Here is a 16,267-nt window from a genome sequence, read left to right as displayed (position 1 = left end):
GCATGTTGAATCCAAATCGTAAAATTTCATTGATCATAAGATTCCCTAGATATGCTATGCAATCAAAGAAACTTGGAGTTGGCTTTCCAACCTGACATTGAAGCAGGCAAGCTGCAACCGATTCTTCACTATAATGTCCAGGAAAATCAATGATATTCCGTCTGGTGCATCGTTTGGAGATCGTCTTTGATAAAGCCCGACCCCTTTTACTTTGCTTCCAGTAATGCAAGCAAATAAGGGCCCTGTCAATTTGTCTAGGAAGAGGCGCGACGTCAGATCACGTGATTTGTCACACGCGTAAAGAGCGTCACGGTCGAGGCGCGACCAAGACACGACTTCCCGAATCGGGGAGCGCATTGTCCGCCGATAACATTTCCATCTATGTGACTTTCTAAAGCACTTTAACCCCTGTTTCTCTCTCGTCTTGACGGTCCTTCTCCCCATCCGCAGAACTACGAGACTTCGTGTATGATTCGCCACCATGCCTGAAGCCGTCGCAATGCCCCAGAAGCGGGTTCTGGGTGATGCAACGAATAATCCTCGCACCGTACTGAACACCCCCGGCACCGTGAAGAAACGAAAGCTCGATGCACAACCCTCTGCTGCAATTAATTCATTATCACAGAATGGCCTGCGGAAATCTTTCGGCTCAAGTCAGCCCCAGAAGAGCCAGTTCGAAGAGGAAGTTCTGGAAAAGTTGACCCAGGACATGAACGGGCTGAAAGATAGCAACTCGGAAAAAGACCAGCAATGGGAGCGGCCACCTTTGGGTGACTTTGATGAGACCAGAGATAACATCTGCTTCCAGCAAATTGACGCAGAAGAGGGAACGATTACCGGCGGAAAGACAGCTGTAAGACTTTTCGGAGTTACAGAGGTAGATTTGTTCTCTCACAGCCAGTCGACTTGGTTTGCTAATGGTTTCGATGCAGGCCGGGCAATCAGTTTTGCTCCATGTCACGGGGTTTCAACACTACCTATATATCGCGGCGCCGGTGAATTTCACCAAGGAAGATTGCGATCCCTACCGTGCCTTTCTCGAGAGCAAACTAGGACAGTTTCAACCAGTCATTCAGTCGGTTCAAATAACAATGAGAGAGAACATTTATGGATTTCAAGGAAACCAGAAGAGTTATTATCTGAAGATTACAGTCACGGAACCGAAGTTCATCAGCAAGGTCCGAAGTGCGCTGGAGAACAATGCGCAAGGCTTGAATTACAAGGGCTTGTGGAGTAACGCCGATGCTGGTATTCTGACCTTCGACAATATCCAGTACCTTCTCAGGTTCATGATTGACACGGACATTGCTGGTATGTCATGGGTGGAGGCAAAGGCCGGAAAATACCGCCTGCTCAGCCCTCGGGAGAAATTGTCAAACTGTCAGATTGAAGCCGTCATCGATTATCGTGACTTGATATCTCACCCGCCCAATGGTGAATGGGCTAAAATGGCGCCTCTTCGCATCCTGTCCTTCGATATCGAGTGCGCCGGACGCAAAGGCATCTTTCCGGAGCCGAATCAAGACCCCGTCATTCAGATAGCAAACGTTGTCACCCGCTATGGAGAATCGAAACCGTTCATTCGGAATGTTTTCGTTCTGGATACGTGTAGTCTGATTGTGAACACGCAGATTTTGGAATTCGACAAAGAGGAGAAAATGCTGATGGCTTGGCGCGACTTCCTTGAGAAGGTCGACCCAGATGTGATCATCGGATATAACATCGCCAACTTCGATTTTCCATATCTCTTGGACCGGGCAAAGCATCTCAAATGCACTGGATTCCCATATTGGACACGTCTCAAAGGCATGGCGTCGCAGGCGACGTCGACAAACTTTTCCAGCAAGCAGATGGGTAATCGAGACACGAAGGCAACAAACACTAACGGAAGGATTCAGCTCGATCTTCTGCAGTTGGTGCAAAGAGACTATCAGCTGCGAAGTTACACGCTGAACTCCGTTTCTTACGAGTTCCTTAAGGAGCAGAAAGAGGATGTCCACCATACGATGATTACGGAATTGTTCAATGGGACTCCTGACTCGAGGCGGCGATTAGCCGTGTATTGTTTGAAGGATGCGTACTTGCCACAACGGTTGATGGACAAGCTGATGTGCTTGGTTAATTATACTGAGATGGCGAGGGTCACGGGTGTACCATTCAACTTTCTCCTCTCTCGCGGCCAGCAAGTCAAGTTCCTTAGTCAACTGTTTCGCAAAGCCCTTGAGCAACAGCTTGTCATCCCGAATATAAAGTCGACAGACGAACAAGACTATGAAGGTGCCACCGTTATTGAACCAAGTCGCGGGTACTACGGTGTTCCGATTGCGACCCTCGATTTCGCATCTCTATATCCCTCAATCATCCAAGCACATAACCTATGCTATACGACTCTACTAAACAAGAGCAGCGTTGAGAAACTGAAGCTCAAGAAAGATGAAGACTACATTGTGACTCCGAACGGCGACATGTTCTGCACAACAAAAGTGCGCAAAGGTCTCCTATCGCAAATTCTGGAAGAATTGCTTGCTGCCCGTAAACGGGCGAAAAAAGAGCTGGCCGTCGAAACGGACCCCTTCAAGAAAGCAGTGCTGAACGGAAGACAGCTTGCCCTGAAGATCAGCGCCAACAGTGTGTACGGTCTCACTGGTGCTACAGTCGGAAAGCTGCCCTGTCTTCCCATTGCGAGTAGTACCACTAGTTACGGACGCCAAATGATTGAAAAGACCAAGCAGGAGGTTGAAGCCAGATACACTATCGCTAATGGTTACTCCCATGATGCCAAGGTCATTTACGGTGATACCGACTCGGTCATGGTCAAATTTGGCGTGACTGAACTGCAAGAGGCCATGAAACTCGGACAGGAGGCAGCCGATTATGTCTCTTCCAAGTTTCTCAAGCCCATTAAACTCGAGTTTGAGAAGGTTTACTTCCCCTATCTTCTAATCAACAAGAAGAGATACGCCGGGCTCTACTGGACCAATCCGAACAAGTTCGATAAAATGGATACAAAGGGTATTGAAACCGTCCGTAGAGATAACTGCCTGTTGGTTCAGAATGTCATCGAGACGGTGCTGCACAAGATTCTGATTGACAGAGACATCGATGGCGCTCAGGAGTAAGTGATGGCTTATCCCCCGGTGTTGTGGTCTTTGCTGACTTGCTTCGTAGTTACGTCAAGGAAACCATCTCAGATCTTCTGCAGAACAAGATTGATATGTCAAAGCTTGTGATTACCAAAGCGCTCTCCAAAGCCGACTACACAGCCAAGCAGGCACACGTTGAGCTCGCGGAGCGGATGCGAAAGCGTGACGCAGGCTCTGCGCCAAGTCTCGGTGATCGTGTGGCCTATGTCATTGTCAAGGGCGCTGGAGGCTCGAAGAACTACGAGAAGTCTGAAGATCCTATATACGTTCTGGAGAACAACCTTCCGATCGACACAAAATATTACCTTGACAACCAACTGGCGAACCCTCTGGGTCGTATTTTCGAACCCATACTTGGTGAGAAGAAGGCCAATCAACTTCTGACTGGTGAACACACTCGGTCCATCTCAGTGGCGGCACCTACCTTGGGAGGCCTGATGAAATTTGCGAAGAAGACCCAAACCTGTATGGGTTGCAAGAAGCCTCTTTCAGGTAAAGAAGAAATGGCTGGCGCTGTTTGCACGCATTGCCGCCCTCGAATTGGCGAGCTTTACACAAAGACATTGACCAAAGTATCGGATCTCGAGGTCCGATTCGGACGGCTCTGGACTCAATGCCAGCGTTGTCAGGGTAGCTTGCACTGCGAGGTAATTTGCTCCTCTCGAGACTGTCCCATCTTCTACATGCGAATGAAGGCAAAGAAGGATGTCGAAGATGCGGAGAAAGAACTTTCGCGGTTCGATTTTGATCCTGGTGCTTGGTAGTTGGCTGGGGTTTGGGTGCTGAGGGCGGCTGTCTGTATGACTGTTGGGCTGCGTCTGAGCATGATTGATATTTTGAAATGGCGTATTGGCGAAGATGAGACTTGCATCTGGTTATGTACGATTCACAATGCCACAGGAGGTCAGGATATCACTATAGTACAGCACTTAATTCTGGCGTTAACATGTTGAGCTCAAAAATGGATCTGGATATGAGTTCTATGATCGATATGCGCTGGTGAATAAAAATCAGTGCAACAGTGATGAGAAGTGTAGTTAGACAATAGATACTCCGAAATTGTGCATGCGACATGGTTCGCAGGACAACTCCACATCTGACACTAATGAGCGCTAATGGGAATGGCTGACAGTAGCGGAGCCTTGGCGCGGGAGCCTCGGCTTATCTGACAGTTCCGTCGATCATCGAAGGATTTGCGGGCTTTAATCCAACGCAGGGTCAAAATTGAGAGTCTGCCCATGCCATCATGCCATCAAGCAATCACCAGCGCCCGTTAAATCCATTCGTTGAAGACGTTAGCGATGAAACAAATGGGAATCCTCAGTCAAAAAATTTTGACACTCAGCGCAAGCTATTCTCATGGTCGGAGGTGGGTAGTTGAATGCATGCTAGCCGGATAGATAACACACCGTAACAGGCCCCTTACTGACGGAACTCGAAAACAAAGATTTGCAATCAGCATGAGTCCGTCCTCTTGTCTCATCTGGAGATGCTGAATGGTGTGAAGTGCCAAGTCGCGGGCGATGGGGACTCCTTCCGACTGGTTTCCTCGATGGCCGAAAAGACGAATAAGTTAGTGATGCAATTCAGGGTAATCAAGAAACAGCTCGTGAGTTATTCTGAGACTGTTCTGGTAATTTGTCTTTGGTTCTAATGGGTCATTTAGATGAATAGTAAGTCTGGTCCCGATTTCGGCCGAAATCTAGGGAGGGAGAAGGGAATTGACGATAACGAAGCACGGAATCCCTCTGCGGGTGTACCTGAGGCAGCGGGAAATGGCAACAGTGACTCGGCGCGAAGTAATCACTCAAAAGAAAGAGAAAGAGGAGTGAAGAAGCATAAGCGGGCGAGAGTGGACGAGGGCGCGGATGAGGATGTGGACGTCATGCAGGCAGAGGTCCAGCTGATGCAGGCGCAGGAGGACCGGCCGTACGCGGCGATTTCTCGGTCTTCGAAGCGCAAGCGGCTGGATCTAGCTATTCCCGGCGCCGAGCAGGAAGTCGCAGATGTGATGCCTGTGGCATTAGAGACGGAGGATATTTCAGAGGAAGTCCAGCGGCGACTGAAAATCAAGGAGGAGCGACGCAAGAAGAGAGATGCTAAGCCCGAAAAGAGGAAACGGGATAGTCTTGCGTCGAACGGGAGCGCTTCTGCCTCGTCGCCTGGTGGTATCGCTAGGCCTAGGAAGAAGAAGGTCAAAACTAGCGGTGCAGGAGAGGAGGGGAGCGCTGAGACACCCAATGCTTTCTCGCAGACATCAGGTGGCAAATTCGGAGGGAGAAAGCGCGACCCAGCGATTCTGGACGAAAAGACGTCGACGTCAGAAGTGAGAAAAAGACAGCGAAAAGTTTCCTGAGCTGATTGCGAGTTCGATTGGACGATCCTGACTTGGCCTTCTGTCTTTTCGTTCTATTTTAAGCCAGAGACCTTTCTCAGACAGTGGAACGAAAAGACGGAAAAAGCTTGTTGAGTATGTTCCAAGGAGATCTATTGGACGGCATAGAGCTGGTAGCTGTGCTCGCTCCCTCTTTCTTCTTCTTCTTCTTCTTCTTCTTCTTTTTGCCTTGAACACGATAAGGAAGACGAGCCAACAAAGTCAGGAACAAGCAGATTGGTAAAAGCTTGCTCAATTCAACTCGCTTCTGTGAGCTCTCTTGGACGTTGCGGACTTACTGTGCTCTGTCTCTCCAACGAGGTCAGCGAGCAGAAAAATCAAAGTCAGGAACGAAAAAACAGAGTTAAACTCTTCGAATTGGTTCTACCAGTTGATTGGATGGCCCAGAGCTGGTATGTTCTTTCTCTTCCTTTCTAAGGAAAGACATAGTTCTAAGTAAGATGTACAGAACAAATCCTCAAGCTTCAACCAATCATTAAAGATGTAGAATAGTGGAACGAGAAGCCCTGAGGAAAAACTCCCCAAGCGTCGAATATGATTGGAGCATTCCCTGCGGAAATGCAGGTTGACAAGCTATTTTTAGTAGATCCGCCCGCTGATAAGCTTATTTCCCCGGAAAATTCAGGAACAGGAAATGTGGTACCCATACAATCTGGGGGAATCAAGGTGACAACACACCTTCTCGCCCACAAATCCTGAGAAAATGAATGATCTCGAGCACTCTCAGCTCCGGTAGGCATGGCTGCCTTCATGTCAACCGTCTTTCTGAACCACGGTCTCGACGAGTTATTACATCTTCTCTTGGAGCTGCCCTCGTCTATAAGAAGCCCGTCAATCTGCTCCGCGACTCTCTCTGATTTCTTTTCTTCTTCAGCCCCAAACCGTGTGCTCAGTTACTTGCTACCATCAGGTATCAAGTGACTATTCCAGATTCCAACTCGAAGAAACCAAAGAACACCACAAGAGCTCTTTATTACATTTCCACACCGCAGACCTTCACCTCACGCACCCACTGGCTATACGTTGTCTCTCAATAGGGGCTGAAATCGGAGCGTTGCTTTTCAAGCCGTTTTTGAATTTTCAGACTTTTGGACTCCAAAAAACAAAAAAGAGCCAAAACAAATCTGCTTTCAAATCGTTGACCTTTTTTTTAACCTTTTTTCACTCACGAAGGAAATAAAGGGATCCGTTCTGGAGAGTAAGCTAAACCGACCAGAGCCGGTAGCAGTGGTATTCGCCAAAAAGAACTTCCGTATCACCCTCACCCTCTTGAAACTGTTCTTCTTTTATTACCTTTTTTTTCCGAGGAAGACCAAAAACCCAATGGCTTCCTACACCCACGGATTTAATACTTTCGGCGGGGACATGGCCCGGTTTCTTCAAGCTTCTGCTTCCAATGGCCACCAACCGAACGGAACTGGACAATTTGGCGGTAACACCAACCGCAATGGACATGTAAGTGTTTGTCTCTCTGGTGTGATATGTATTCGTTGCTAACTGGCCTCTTAGGGTCGCATGAGTCGCAACCAAAATGTAGCTTCACTTCCCCTTTTGTCCATTACCTGAGGCACAAAGCTGACTTCCTCTAGTCCCCTCGTGGGAACAGACGGCGAGGAGGAAACGCTGGCGGTCAGCGACCCAACCAGCAGCCTCGTCGTTCTCCTAATACTCCGAATCCGAATGGGGCGAACACCCGCAAGCGTGGGAACAACTCCGGACGGCAGGGCAATGTGCCCAACAACAGACAGCCTTGGCAAAACGCCGTACGTGTTTTGCTGTTCGACCTTTTATGACTATCAAGCTGACAGAACGATAGGCGCCTAGACACCCGGGCAACAACAACAACAACCAGCGTCGTGCACAGCAGCTTCGTACTGCTTTCACACGCACCCGGGATGGTGACGTTGTGATGAGGGACGCATTTGTTGCACCCATCACGGCCCCGGCTGAAGAAGATAGAGACGTGGTCATGACAGACGCCCCTCCCCTCGGCGAAGAGGTAAGTTCCTGTCCTAGGTCCAAATCGAGGCTTTTGATCAGCATACTAACACCTTTATAGAGGGCTGAGTATTTCACTCAGGGGCTTTGTGGATTGTGAGTCCAATCTCCTCCCTACTTTTCTTAGCAATTTGCTGACGATCTTCAGGCCACAGCCATGTTGAACCTCGCTGTGAACGACGAGGCTCAGGGGAGCACCACCACCGGCGTCCAGGTGGTTGGTGCCCCCTTCTGCTTCTAAATTGTCTTTTTTTTTACCTCCGGGGGGCCAGGATAGCCCAGCAAATTGTCCATTCTGGGCACTGGCACGCCAAACCCCCGCGAACCTGACATACCTCGGGACGTTGGCAATGGCAATGCCGCGTCCCACCCACCATTGCTTGACTGCTTGTGATGCCTGACGGGAGAACAACAACAAAAAACGCATAATTGTTCTGACCGGGAAAAACGAAACCTCCAAGAAAGCCACAACATCACAATCACAAAGAATAAACCAACGAACAAAATATGTTTCACCTGCACACACAATTTGAACGATGCTTTTGCGACTGTTGGCCGCCCTATTGAGGGCCCCAATAGGTGTCGGCCGGGTCGCCTTCGTTCCGACTTCGACTCTCTCTCTTGTCGAAGGTCACTTTGGGCTAGCAGCGTCAACATGGTGGTTAATCGTTCAAATCGTGGGAACAATCCAACCGATCCACAATCCAACAACCGAGAAACCTTCAGTCGAGTCGATGCCATCAATCTGCGGCGACAAGCCAATTCCATTTTCAAATCTTATCACATCATCAACTACCACAACCTTATGGCAAGCCTTTCCGTTCAACTCAGTCTACCTTCGCCTATCGACTGCTCCGATGCAGCGACTGAACTTTTGATCGGATTTCGTCCTCCAGTTACCGGCTGAACAATCAGTAAAAGAACAGTGTGAACAAGGAAATTGGCCGGCGCCGGCCAGGGATTGGGAGAATCCCAGCGGAGGAGACTTTTGAAGTCTCAGTCAAGGGACATCATGAAACATCCCATCATGAGATCCTTGGGGAAGATGTAGTCTCATCCACATGAAGTGGGAGACACTTTTTTTCGTTTGAGGAGAGAGGACTGATCCAAGTGATCAAATCCGTTTTATGAATGTTCTTTTCACATGAAGTGGGAGAACAGTTTTACATCAGGGGATGAGAGACAGGACTAGCCTATGGGGACTAGCTCCTATGAGAGTTGACAGTTCTCAGCACACTTGATGTGGAAGAACAATTTTTTATTTTCCTGGGGATGAAGGATGGACTGGCTCACTGGGACCAGCTCCTGCTGAGTCGTTGTATGGATCTCACCACATCGTGGGAGACCGTTTCATCTGGGGACGAAAGAGGGAAAGAGAGACTTGAAACTTTGAAAAACACTGGTAAAAGCTGATCAAAAGACACAAAAAAAAAAAAGACAGCTGGAGGGCTGATTTGTGATATGGGTTTCTTGTCATTCTTGATGTATCCCGGTCAAGGTTTTTACCTCGTTCACAGACAAGAGTGACGGGGACGTTTTCCTTGATCCACTGCCCGAATGGGGGGATTTTGTTGTATCTGTTGATTTTGTTACTTTATTTTTTTTATTAAGTGTTGAATGAAATGCTCGCGTTTCCTTTCAACTATTCCTCTTCTCTTACTTTCAAGCGGACTGTAGAAGTAAATGTGGGTGTAGACCGTCCTCAGGGTCTTAGTATCTGTCTTGTGCTCTTCAAGGGGTAAATTCTGTATCTTGCCCACTCTTTGGTCTGATTCTTAGCTCGCTTGATACTCTGTAATAGCAGGTATTATCCTTGCCGCTCCTAGAGACTGTCCACGTAAGATAGCCGTAGCCGTCTAATATCTTGCAGTCTTCCATCTCTATACTCCCTCGTCCACTCCTCCATCCCCATCTTCATCACTTGCATCATTGTAGTCACTTATGACCGCACACGAGCTGCTTTCAGCCCCCAAAATAAACAACAAGCACCCTTTGAGAATAATTTTTTTCTATGAGCTCATGCTGGGATTACCAGCTGACCATACCTTAGGGGTATTTTCAGCCTATCAGTGACTTGCGTCAGCTAGGCTAATCCCGAAAGCTTGGACTAAAGCCTAGAACATACGGCGAGCTTAGCCTGAGCATCACAGATGCATCTTGGGTTACATCCGAGACGCATGCTCTCAAGGCTTCGACAAGTTAATTAAATTCAACTCAATATTAAGGAGCGTCCCCGCTCGGAAGAACGGCGTTTTGCCTCCTACTACACCGACGCCTTCACTAATGTCCCGCCTAGAATCGCTATCAGACGAGCTGTTGCTGCTCATCGCCTCTTTTGCGATGTCGCAGTCAACCATTACAGCTTTGGCCCGGGCCAGTCACCGTCTGTACTCGATCTACGACCCCTGTTTGTATCGATGGAATGTTGTCCGTGGCCAGTGTTCGGCCTTGTATTGGGCTGCGGAACATGGCAATATGGTCACGGTCCAAAAGGCGCTAGATGCCGGTGCACCTCTGTCCATCAAACGCCCGCGTGGGGAACCTAGAAAGGGGTCAGTGGTTTTTCGCTTTGGCAGGGAAAGGGAGCTTCATTTCCGGAACTTTCGACCACATCCTCTGTCGCTCGCTGCAAGGGGCGGCCACGAGGCGATTGTTCGTTTCATCATTGACAAGGGTGCGAGTCCTGACATGGCAGATCCAGAGAGGTTTACCTTGCTCTCGCTGGCAGCGATCCATGGCCATGTCTCTCTCGCCAGGGCCTTGTTAGCCTTAGGGGCGCGGCAGGATATCCCAAGTTTCATGGGACATCACCCCGTGTCGCTTGCGTCCTACCAGGGTCACGAAGAACTGGCTGCCATCTTGCTTTCCGATCTGAAGAACCATTACAGTGAAGTTTTCGATGACCAGATAAAGGAGGCGCTTGTTTCGGCTGTTACGGGCCGCCGTAAAGAGATTGTCCAATTACTGGTTAGTCATGGAGCTGCGGTCAATTTCTTCTACCACTTCTGGCAGACTCTATTGAACACTGCCGCCAAGAATGGGGATATGGATATCCTGTTGTTGCTTCTCGAGCACGGGCCCGACCCAAACAGAACCTTGGACCGGTGATTAATACAGTCCCTACCTCGCGTCCCACATGCCATCAAGAACTCCCTTGCCTTGTTCCTTGTCCTTCCAAAGGCCCGGGACAAGGCTTGCCGGCCTGTTGTTCCTTGGTCGTCAGATGTATCTATATCAACCCCCCGGCTGAAGAAGCCATTGAACCACACTCTCATCTACAAAAGAGGATGAGCAACAAGCAAACTCGCTTCATGGAGTTTACCAAAGGTAATTGCACAGAAAATGGGAGTTGTTCTGAACACATCATTGGAATCTGAGGCTAACTCCACATACATACATACATCTCATGCTGGTGAAGTTCGCTTTGATGTGGAGTCTCGAGGTAATTCCAAGTGTTCATATTCAACACTGATGTTGAGGCGCCCACAGAAGCATTTGTATTTCCCTTTTGATTTTCAGGCAGTTTATCATGGTTGACACTTGACAAACTTAATGAGCTGAGCTAACACCAGTGGGGGTTGACACCGGTTTGAGCGTGGAATTATTCTGGGCAGAATATACTTTTAGATACATATATATATATATGCACCTGAGTTAGACAGGATATTCTATTCGTAGTAATCATATGCCCGTAGTTAGGCAGGTTACCTGCAGATAGTTTATTTTGGTCTATATTCAAACTGCGCTCTGCACCTGTAGCTAGATCGTACTAGATTGAGACTTTGGCGGTTCACCGAGTGCTAGAAGCAGTCCCATTACGGGCGAGGTTCGTCTGGAAGAACCGAGTGAGTCGGTCAAAAGGGATGAGATCCACCCGATCGTAGAGGTCAACATGGCCGGCGCCAGGAATCCAGAGCAGCTCCTTTGGCTGGGCGGCCCGGGCATACGCATCCTCGCTGAACTCGCGGGAGTGAGCCTGGTCGCCGGCGATGAACAGCAATGGCCGCGGGGCAATGGATTCGATATCGTTGAAGGGATAGAAGTTCATGAACTTGAGGTTGCTGGTTAGAGTAGGGTGGGTGGTGAGCTCGGGGGCAGATCCGGCGGGGGTGAACTCGCCGCGGGAGGTGCGGTAAAAGTCATAGAATTCGCGCCCGACGGTGTTGGTGCTGGGGGTCAACTCGTCCGGGGTGCCGCTGGTGTACCTGGTCTGGCTGGGATCCTCCAGCTCGGTCCAGCGCTGCAGTGCCGCGTCCCTGATGATGGCCTGGCGTTCGGTGAGACTCTGGGAGCGACGTAGCCCGTTGCGGTTGACGGCGCCCATGTCGTACATGCTTGCGGTGGCAATGGCCCGAATGCGCGGGTCAATCTTGGCCGCGCTGATGACAAAGCCACCACTGCCGCAGATGCCCACTGCCCCGATGCGCTGGCGGTCGACGGCGACCACGTTCTGCGTGCCGAGGTAGTCGACCGCGGCGCTGAAGGCTTCGGCGTACAGATCGGGCGACACGGCATTCCGCGGCTCCCCGGAGCTTCCACCCCAAAACTGGAGGTCGAGGGACAGGGTCACGAATCCCTGTTCCGCCAGCTTGATGGCATACAGGTTCGCACTCTGCTCCTTCACGGCGCCCATCGGATGGCCCACGATGATTGCTGGGGCATCACCGCCGCGGGTCAGGTTCCGGCTGTGGGGGACAAAGAGGTTGCCGGCCACCGTCATCTGAAATTGGTTCTTGAATGTGATCGGCCTCAGGGTGACACTGTCACTGCGGTAGAAGTTGTCTGCGCCATAGGAGAGGTTCTGGGCGGTAGCCGACATTGCACAAAGTAGTGCGGTCAGGCTAAGGGCTGTTGGAATCTTCATGGTATTGCGACGGGTTACTTGTTCGAAAAAAAGACTAGTAGAGTGGTTGAGGTTAAGAAGAGAAAGATTCTGTCTCTGATCCAAGGCACGGGTCGACCGGTGGTATAAATAAGCACGCTGGAGGCAGTGGGAGTTTGCACGCCATTGTTCCTACATCATCTGCCACCGGAGAGTGCAGACCAAGGCCCTTGAAAGGGATAGATACATCGTGAGGGACATTGTCATCATGCCAAGACACTTGGTTCTTAGTGGAGTCAGGGCCTCAGGGAGTCAGGGGTGGAAATCACTGGACAAGTTTGATGCAAACGCAAGTTGCTTACATGTGGGGCCAGTCCAGCCTGTTTTGCTGCGTGAATGATCCATTGTAATAACCAATAACCAATAACAGCCCTCCCAGCGCTATCGAGCTGGGAGGCTGACTCTAATCCATGGATCATACCAACCCGGAAGTACACTGGAGGCAGAGCAATGGCATTGCCTGCGGGAGATAAAAAGAGTTCTTCTCCCTGAACTATGCTGCCTTGGGTGTACGCAACTTCTTGACTTTTCTGCCATTCCCACGATAAGCCAAGCTGTACGCGTCCTCATCTACTGACCAAGCCTCATTCATCATGGCCCCTTACATCCACACCGGGCCAGTCGACTGTGAGCGGGACTTTGGCGCCAGCAGTGTGAAGGGAAAGACTGCCATTGTGACGGGAGGTAACTAGATTCACAATGATCTCACAATAACGCAATTTTACACTCGCTTACAGACACACACAGGTGCGAGTGGTCTTGGTGAAGCTTATGTGCGGGCTCTCGTTGCCGCCGGGTATGGAACACTCCTTGAGACCTCAGCTCATCATCTACCCACAGGAGCTAAAAAAGTAATATACTAGGGTCTACGTCTGCTTCGGAGATATCGACTTGGAGAAAGGACAACGCCTGGCGGCAGAGCTGCCAATGTAGGATCCACCTCAGCACTCTGGGTTGAGCATAGTCCATCACTGACCAGAACCTTCTTGCCCTTATCAAGGACGAAATTTGTTCCCTGCGACGCGGGCAGCTGGGATGACCAAGTCCGACTCTTTGCAGAAGCAGTCTCTCTCTCCCCAAACGGCCGCATCGCCTACGTGGTGGCCAACGCCGGGATCCATCGCCCGGATGAGGTCTTCGAGCAGCCACATCCGGATCAGGAGCCTGCCAAACCGGATTTGGCCATCATCGACATTAACATCAAGGGCCCCTTGTACACTGCCAAGTTGGCCGCCCACTATTTCATCCGCCAAAACGGCTCGACGCCCACCCTTGACCAGGAGGATACCTGCCTGATTCTCATCGGCTCGGGGGCGGCGTTCCTGGACTGTCCCCGAGCGCCGCAGTACTGCGCGAGCAAATGGGCCATGCGGGGCATCATGCATTCGCTCCGCAGGACCACCTACTATTATGGCTCCCGGGTCAATGTGATTTCCCCTTGGTACGTCATGTCACCTACCTCTTTATTGCCCGAGTTGTGGCGTCCACGGCTGATGGATAAATTGTTGGCTAGGTACGTCCGAACCAATATTCTGTCGGAGAAGATGTTTGACCACGTCTCCAATGTCGGGGTCCAATTTGCCACGACTGAGGATGCAGGACAGTGTCTACTTCGGATACTTAGTGACCCTAGCGTCAACGGTCACTCCTTCTTCGTCACCGCTAGGAAATGGGCGTCCCGGGGATATGTGGATCTGGATTTGGATGATTACCCAGGCAATGCGCTGCTCGGAGAGGTCCAAGAAGAGCAGATGCTGAGTGCCCCGGTTTCGGCGGGGTTGTTGATTTAACTTGAAGCACGTGTGTTCATTTCAATCCCATCACGCATGTTTGATGACTCGATCCAAATGTAGAGCTGATTTTGAGGCGCTAGCTGCCGATCCTTTGTGATGGATTCATCATCGATTGCGGCGGGTCCGGCTTGGCTTGGCGTAAGCAAGGCGCATTAGCGCCCGGAGAAAGACGTCCCTCTACGCCACTTACTCCCAAGTAAATGCCTCCTCCCAGCGAAAATAGAAATTGCTGAATACCTACAGTGGCACGTCAAATGTTTGAATCCAATGTATTTACCGCTAGCCTGATTAGGGATCCGGATAGATTCTCAACAACTAGCAGTCATAATAGTCCTATAAGCGATATTATGATGCTTTCTATGAAGCGTATAATGATTCTATCCAATACTATAGAGCCTAAATATGTATAATTGCATCTACAGTGATTACTTTTAGTAAAGCGCCGTGATATTGTTAATTTGAGAGGGTATCTGAAGATTTAAATTGTGGCAGTATAGGCAAGGAATTTCCTAGTTAAGCTAGCGGTAATACCACTGGTTTCAGACTTTTGACCTGCCACTGTAGTAGGCGGCAACTTTCTGGCTCTCTGCCAGCTAGTCTATATTATTCTTGGCATGTTAACCAAATCAGGCTAGAGACGTAAGCACCCGGCATTAACTAGCACAACTCTAATGTTGCTGATAAGCCACAGCATCTCTGCCACTGTGGAAAGTAACGAGCATGTTTGGTCTGGTTATGAGCCCCTCTGGGCGCTCGCCCCTCCGTGGATCCCTGTAATGAGACTACGTAGTTGATTTTTGTCATCGTCTTGCATTAAGGCTCCATCTTCGTGACTTCTAGCAGCTTTCTTCCCTTTTCCATCATGGAGTGTATACATCCATCATACGAAATACATACACCGCGTTACGAGATGATCCCACTAGCCAGCATGCCTCAACAGGCAGGTGTTTGTGCGCCACAGGATGATTGGACGGGCGTCATAGATCGAAAAGAACGGAGGAAATTACAGAACCGGTTGAATCAGCGACTCTACCGTGCGTATTAACGTGAACTTGATACAGCATCAACCCCTCCCCCCTCCACCCCCCGGCAAGCAAGATGATAGACAAACTTCAAAAGCTGACAACCCACCTTGCTAGGCTTGAGGAAGCGGGTAGTTCCAGTAGGACCGCATTCCGAAACGAGCATATTCGCTCCCCCTGCTGCTGCTCCTTCTTCTTGGGATAGATCTCTGCGCGATTTCTATTCCGCCGCCGCCGCCGCAGAAGTACATGACAAGTTCCCATGCGCCAACGCTCCGCCTCATGCGCTGCGGTTCCGGCAATGGTTCGAAACGGCAGCCTACCAGAGCTACTTGAACGGCTCTCCACAGCGAGACCACTTGATCAGTCTTTGCCGCCTTAACGTCCATCGAGCAATCAACGAGAATATTACCATGATCGGCATGACCCCCGAATGGATGAGAAGCGATGATGCCATTTCTATCTTCAATCTCCGGCAGCCCAGTTTTGCCACGGAGCGAATCCCACCTAGCTTACGCCCGACCCCCGTCCAGCTGCAGGTCCCGCATCATCCGTGGCTGGATTTCTTCCCGTTCCCCCGCATGCGCCACCGTCTGATTCTCGCAGGCGATTCGTTCGACGATGATGAGCTGTGTCATGACCTGATGGCTTTTTGGGATACTAGGAACACGGCCGCGACGCTGCTTGTGTGGGGCCACCCATGGGATCCAAAGAACTGGGAGGTCACCGAGAGGTTCGCGCACAAATGGACGTGGATGATAACAGACTCTCCGGAGCTATTGGCTTCGACTAACTTTTGGAGGCGAGCACGGGGAGAAAAGCCTTTAAATTGGAAGAATATTCTGCAGTCGTCGCACAGGCAACAGATAGATTTTTTGGAGCTGGTCGACTGACTGAATTAAAAGGGGGAGTGCAGCTCATCGCAACCAAAAAATCATGGATACCCTAGCATACCCAAATTATTTCTCAGTAATCCAGTGCCTCTCATGAGACGACCTCCAGATGAGCTGACAGACTGTCGAAACTAATCCTAT

The 16,267-nt window shown here is 50.1% G+C and overlaps 7 protein-coding genes across 7 annotated transcripts; 6 read left to right on the top strand and 1 right to left on the bottom strand.

The window, feature by feature from the left end:
- The first annotated feature begins 371 nt into the window (after window positions 1-371).
- Window positions 372-4,113, top strand: P174DRAFT_437956 (DNA-directed DNA polymerase delta POL3). The gene is made up of 3 exons (XM_024826427.1): window positions 372-877; window positions 933-3,115; window positions 3,169-4,113. The coding sequence occupies exons 1-3, from the start codon at window positions 482-484 to the stop codon at window positions 3,905-3,907; spliced, it is 3,318 nt and encodes a 1,105-aa protein (XP_024688091.1). The 5' UTR covers window positions 372-481; the 3' UTR covers window positions 3,908-4,113.
- Window positions 4,114-4,348: 235 nt separating this feature from the next.
- Window positions 4,349-5,723, top strand: P174DRAFT_49500 (uncharacterized protein). Its single transcript, XM_024830862.1, has 4 exons — window positions 4,349-4,512; window positions 4,591-4,752; window positions 4,810-4,816; window positions 4,880-5,723. The coding sequence occupies exons 1-4, from the start codon at window positions 4,390-4,392 to the stop codon at window positions 5,497-5,499; spliced, it is 912 nt and encodes a 303-aa protein (XP_024688090.1). The 5' UTR covers window positions 4,349-4,389; the 3' UTR covers window positions 5,500-5,723.
- A 1,138-nt stretch (window positions 5,724-6,861) lies between these two features.
- P174DRAFT_417166 (uncharacterized protein) lies at window positions 6,862-7,777 on the top strand (the record flags this gene model as incomplete). Its single annotated transcript, XM_024824581.1, has 5 exons — window positions 6,862-6,993; window positions 7,048-7,071; window positions 7,128-7,301; window positions 7,355-7,537; window positions 7,685-7,777. 5 exons carry the CDS (start codon window positions 6,862-6,864, stop codon window positions 7,775-7,777), a joined length of 606 nt encoding a protein of 201 aa, XP_024688089.1.
- A 2,042-nt stretch (window positions 7,778-9,819) lies between these two features.
- Window positions 9,820-10,644, top strand: P174DRAFT_427677 (ankyrin repeat domain-containing protein; the record flags this gene model as incomplete). Its single annotated transcript, XM_024825458.1, has 1 exon — window positions 9,820-10,644. The coding sequence occupies one exon, from the start codon at window positions 9,820-9,822 to the stop codon at window positions 10,642-10,644; it is 825 nt and encodes a 274-aa protein (XP_024688088.1).
- Window positions 10,645-11,326: 682 nt separating this feature from the next.
- On the bottom strand, window positions 11,327-12,400 carry P174DRAFT_500973 (alpha/beta hydrolase; the record flags this gene model as incomplete). The annotated part of the gene is made up of 1 exon (XM_024831006.1): window positions 11,327-12,400. The coding sequence occupies one exon, from the start codon at window positions 12,398-12,400 to the stop codon at window positions 11,327-11,329; it is 1,074 nt and encodes a 357-aa protein (XP_024688087.1).
- Window positions 12,401-12,941: 541 nt separating this feature from the next.
- Window positions 12,942-14,239, top strand: P174DRAFT_400542 (putative short chain dehydrogenase/reductase). Its single transcript, XM_024823902.1, has 5 exons — window positions 12,942-13,102; window positions 13,166-13,214; window positions 13,282-13,347; window positions 13,419-13,859; window positions 13,932-14,239. The coding sequence occupies exons 1-5, from the start codon at window positions 13,012-13,014 to the stop codon at window positions 14,206-14,208; spliced, it is 924 nt and encodes a 307-aa protein (XP_024688086.1). The 5' UTR covers window positions 12,942-13,011; the 3' UTR covers window positions 14,209-14,239.
- Window positions 14,240-15,139: 900 nt separating this feature from the next.
- P174DRAFT_417162 (bZIP transcription factor) lies at window positions 15,140-16,126 on the top strand (the record flags this gene model as incomplete). The annotated part of the gene is made up of 2 exons (XM_024824580.1): window positions 15,140-15,245; window positions 15,351-16,126. The coding sequence occupies 2 exons, from the start codon at window positions 15,140-15,142 to the stop codon at window positions 16,124-16,126; spliced, it is 882 nt and encodes a 293-aa protein (XP_024688085.1).
- Between the last annotated feature and the right edge of the window lie 141 nt (window positions 16,127-16,267).

This window comes from Aspergillus novofumigatus, assembly GCF_002847465.1.
Source record: "Aspergillus novofumigatus IBT 16806 chromosome Unknown P174scaffold_1, whole genome shotgun sequence".
Lineage (NCBI taxonomy): Eukaryota > Fungi > Ascomycota > Eurotiomycetes > Eurotiales > Aspergillaceae > Aspergillus > Aspergillus novofumigatus.
This window is presented reverse-complemented; position numbering and strand designations above follow the sequence as displayed.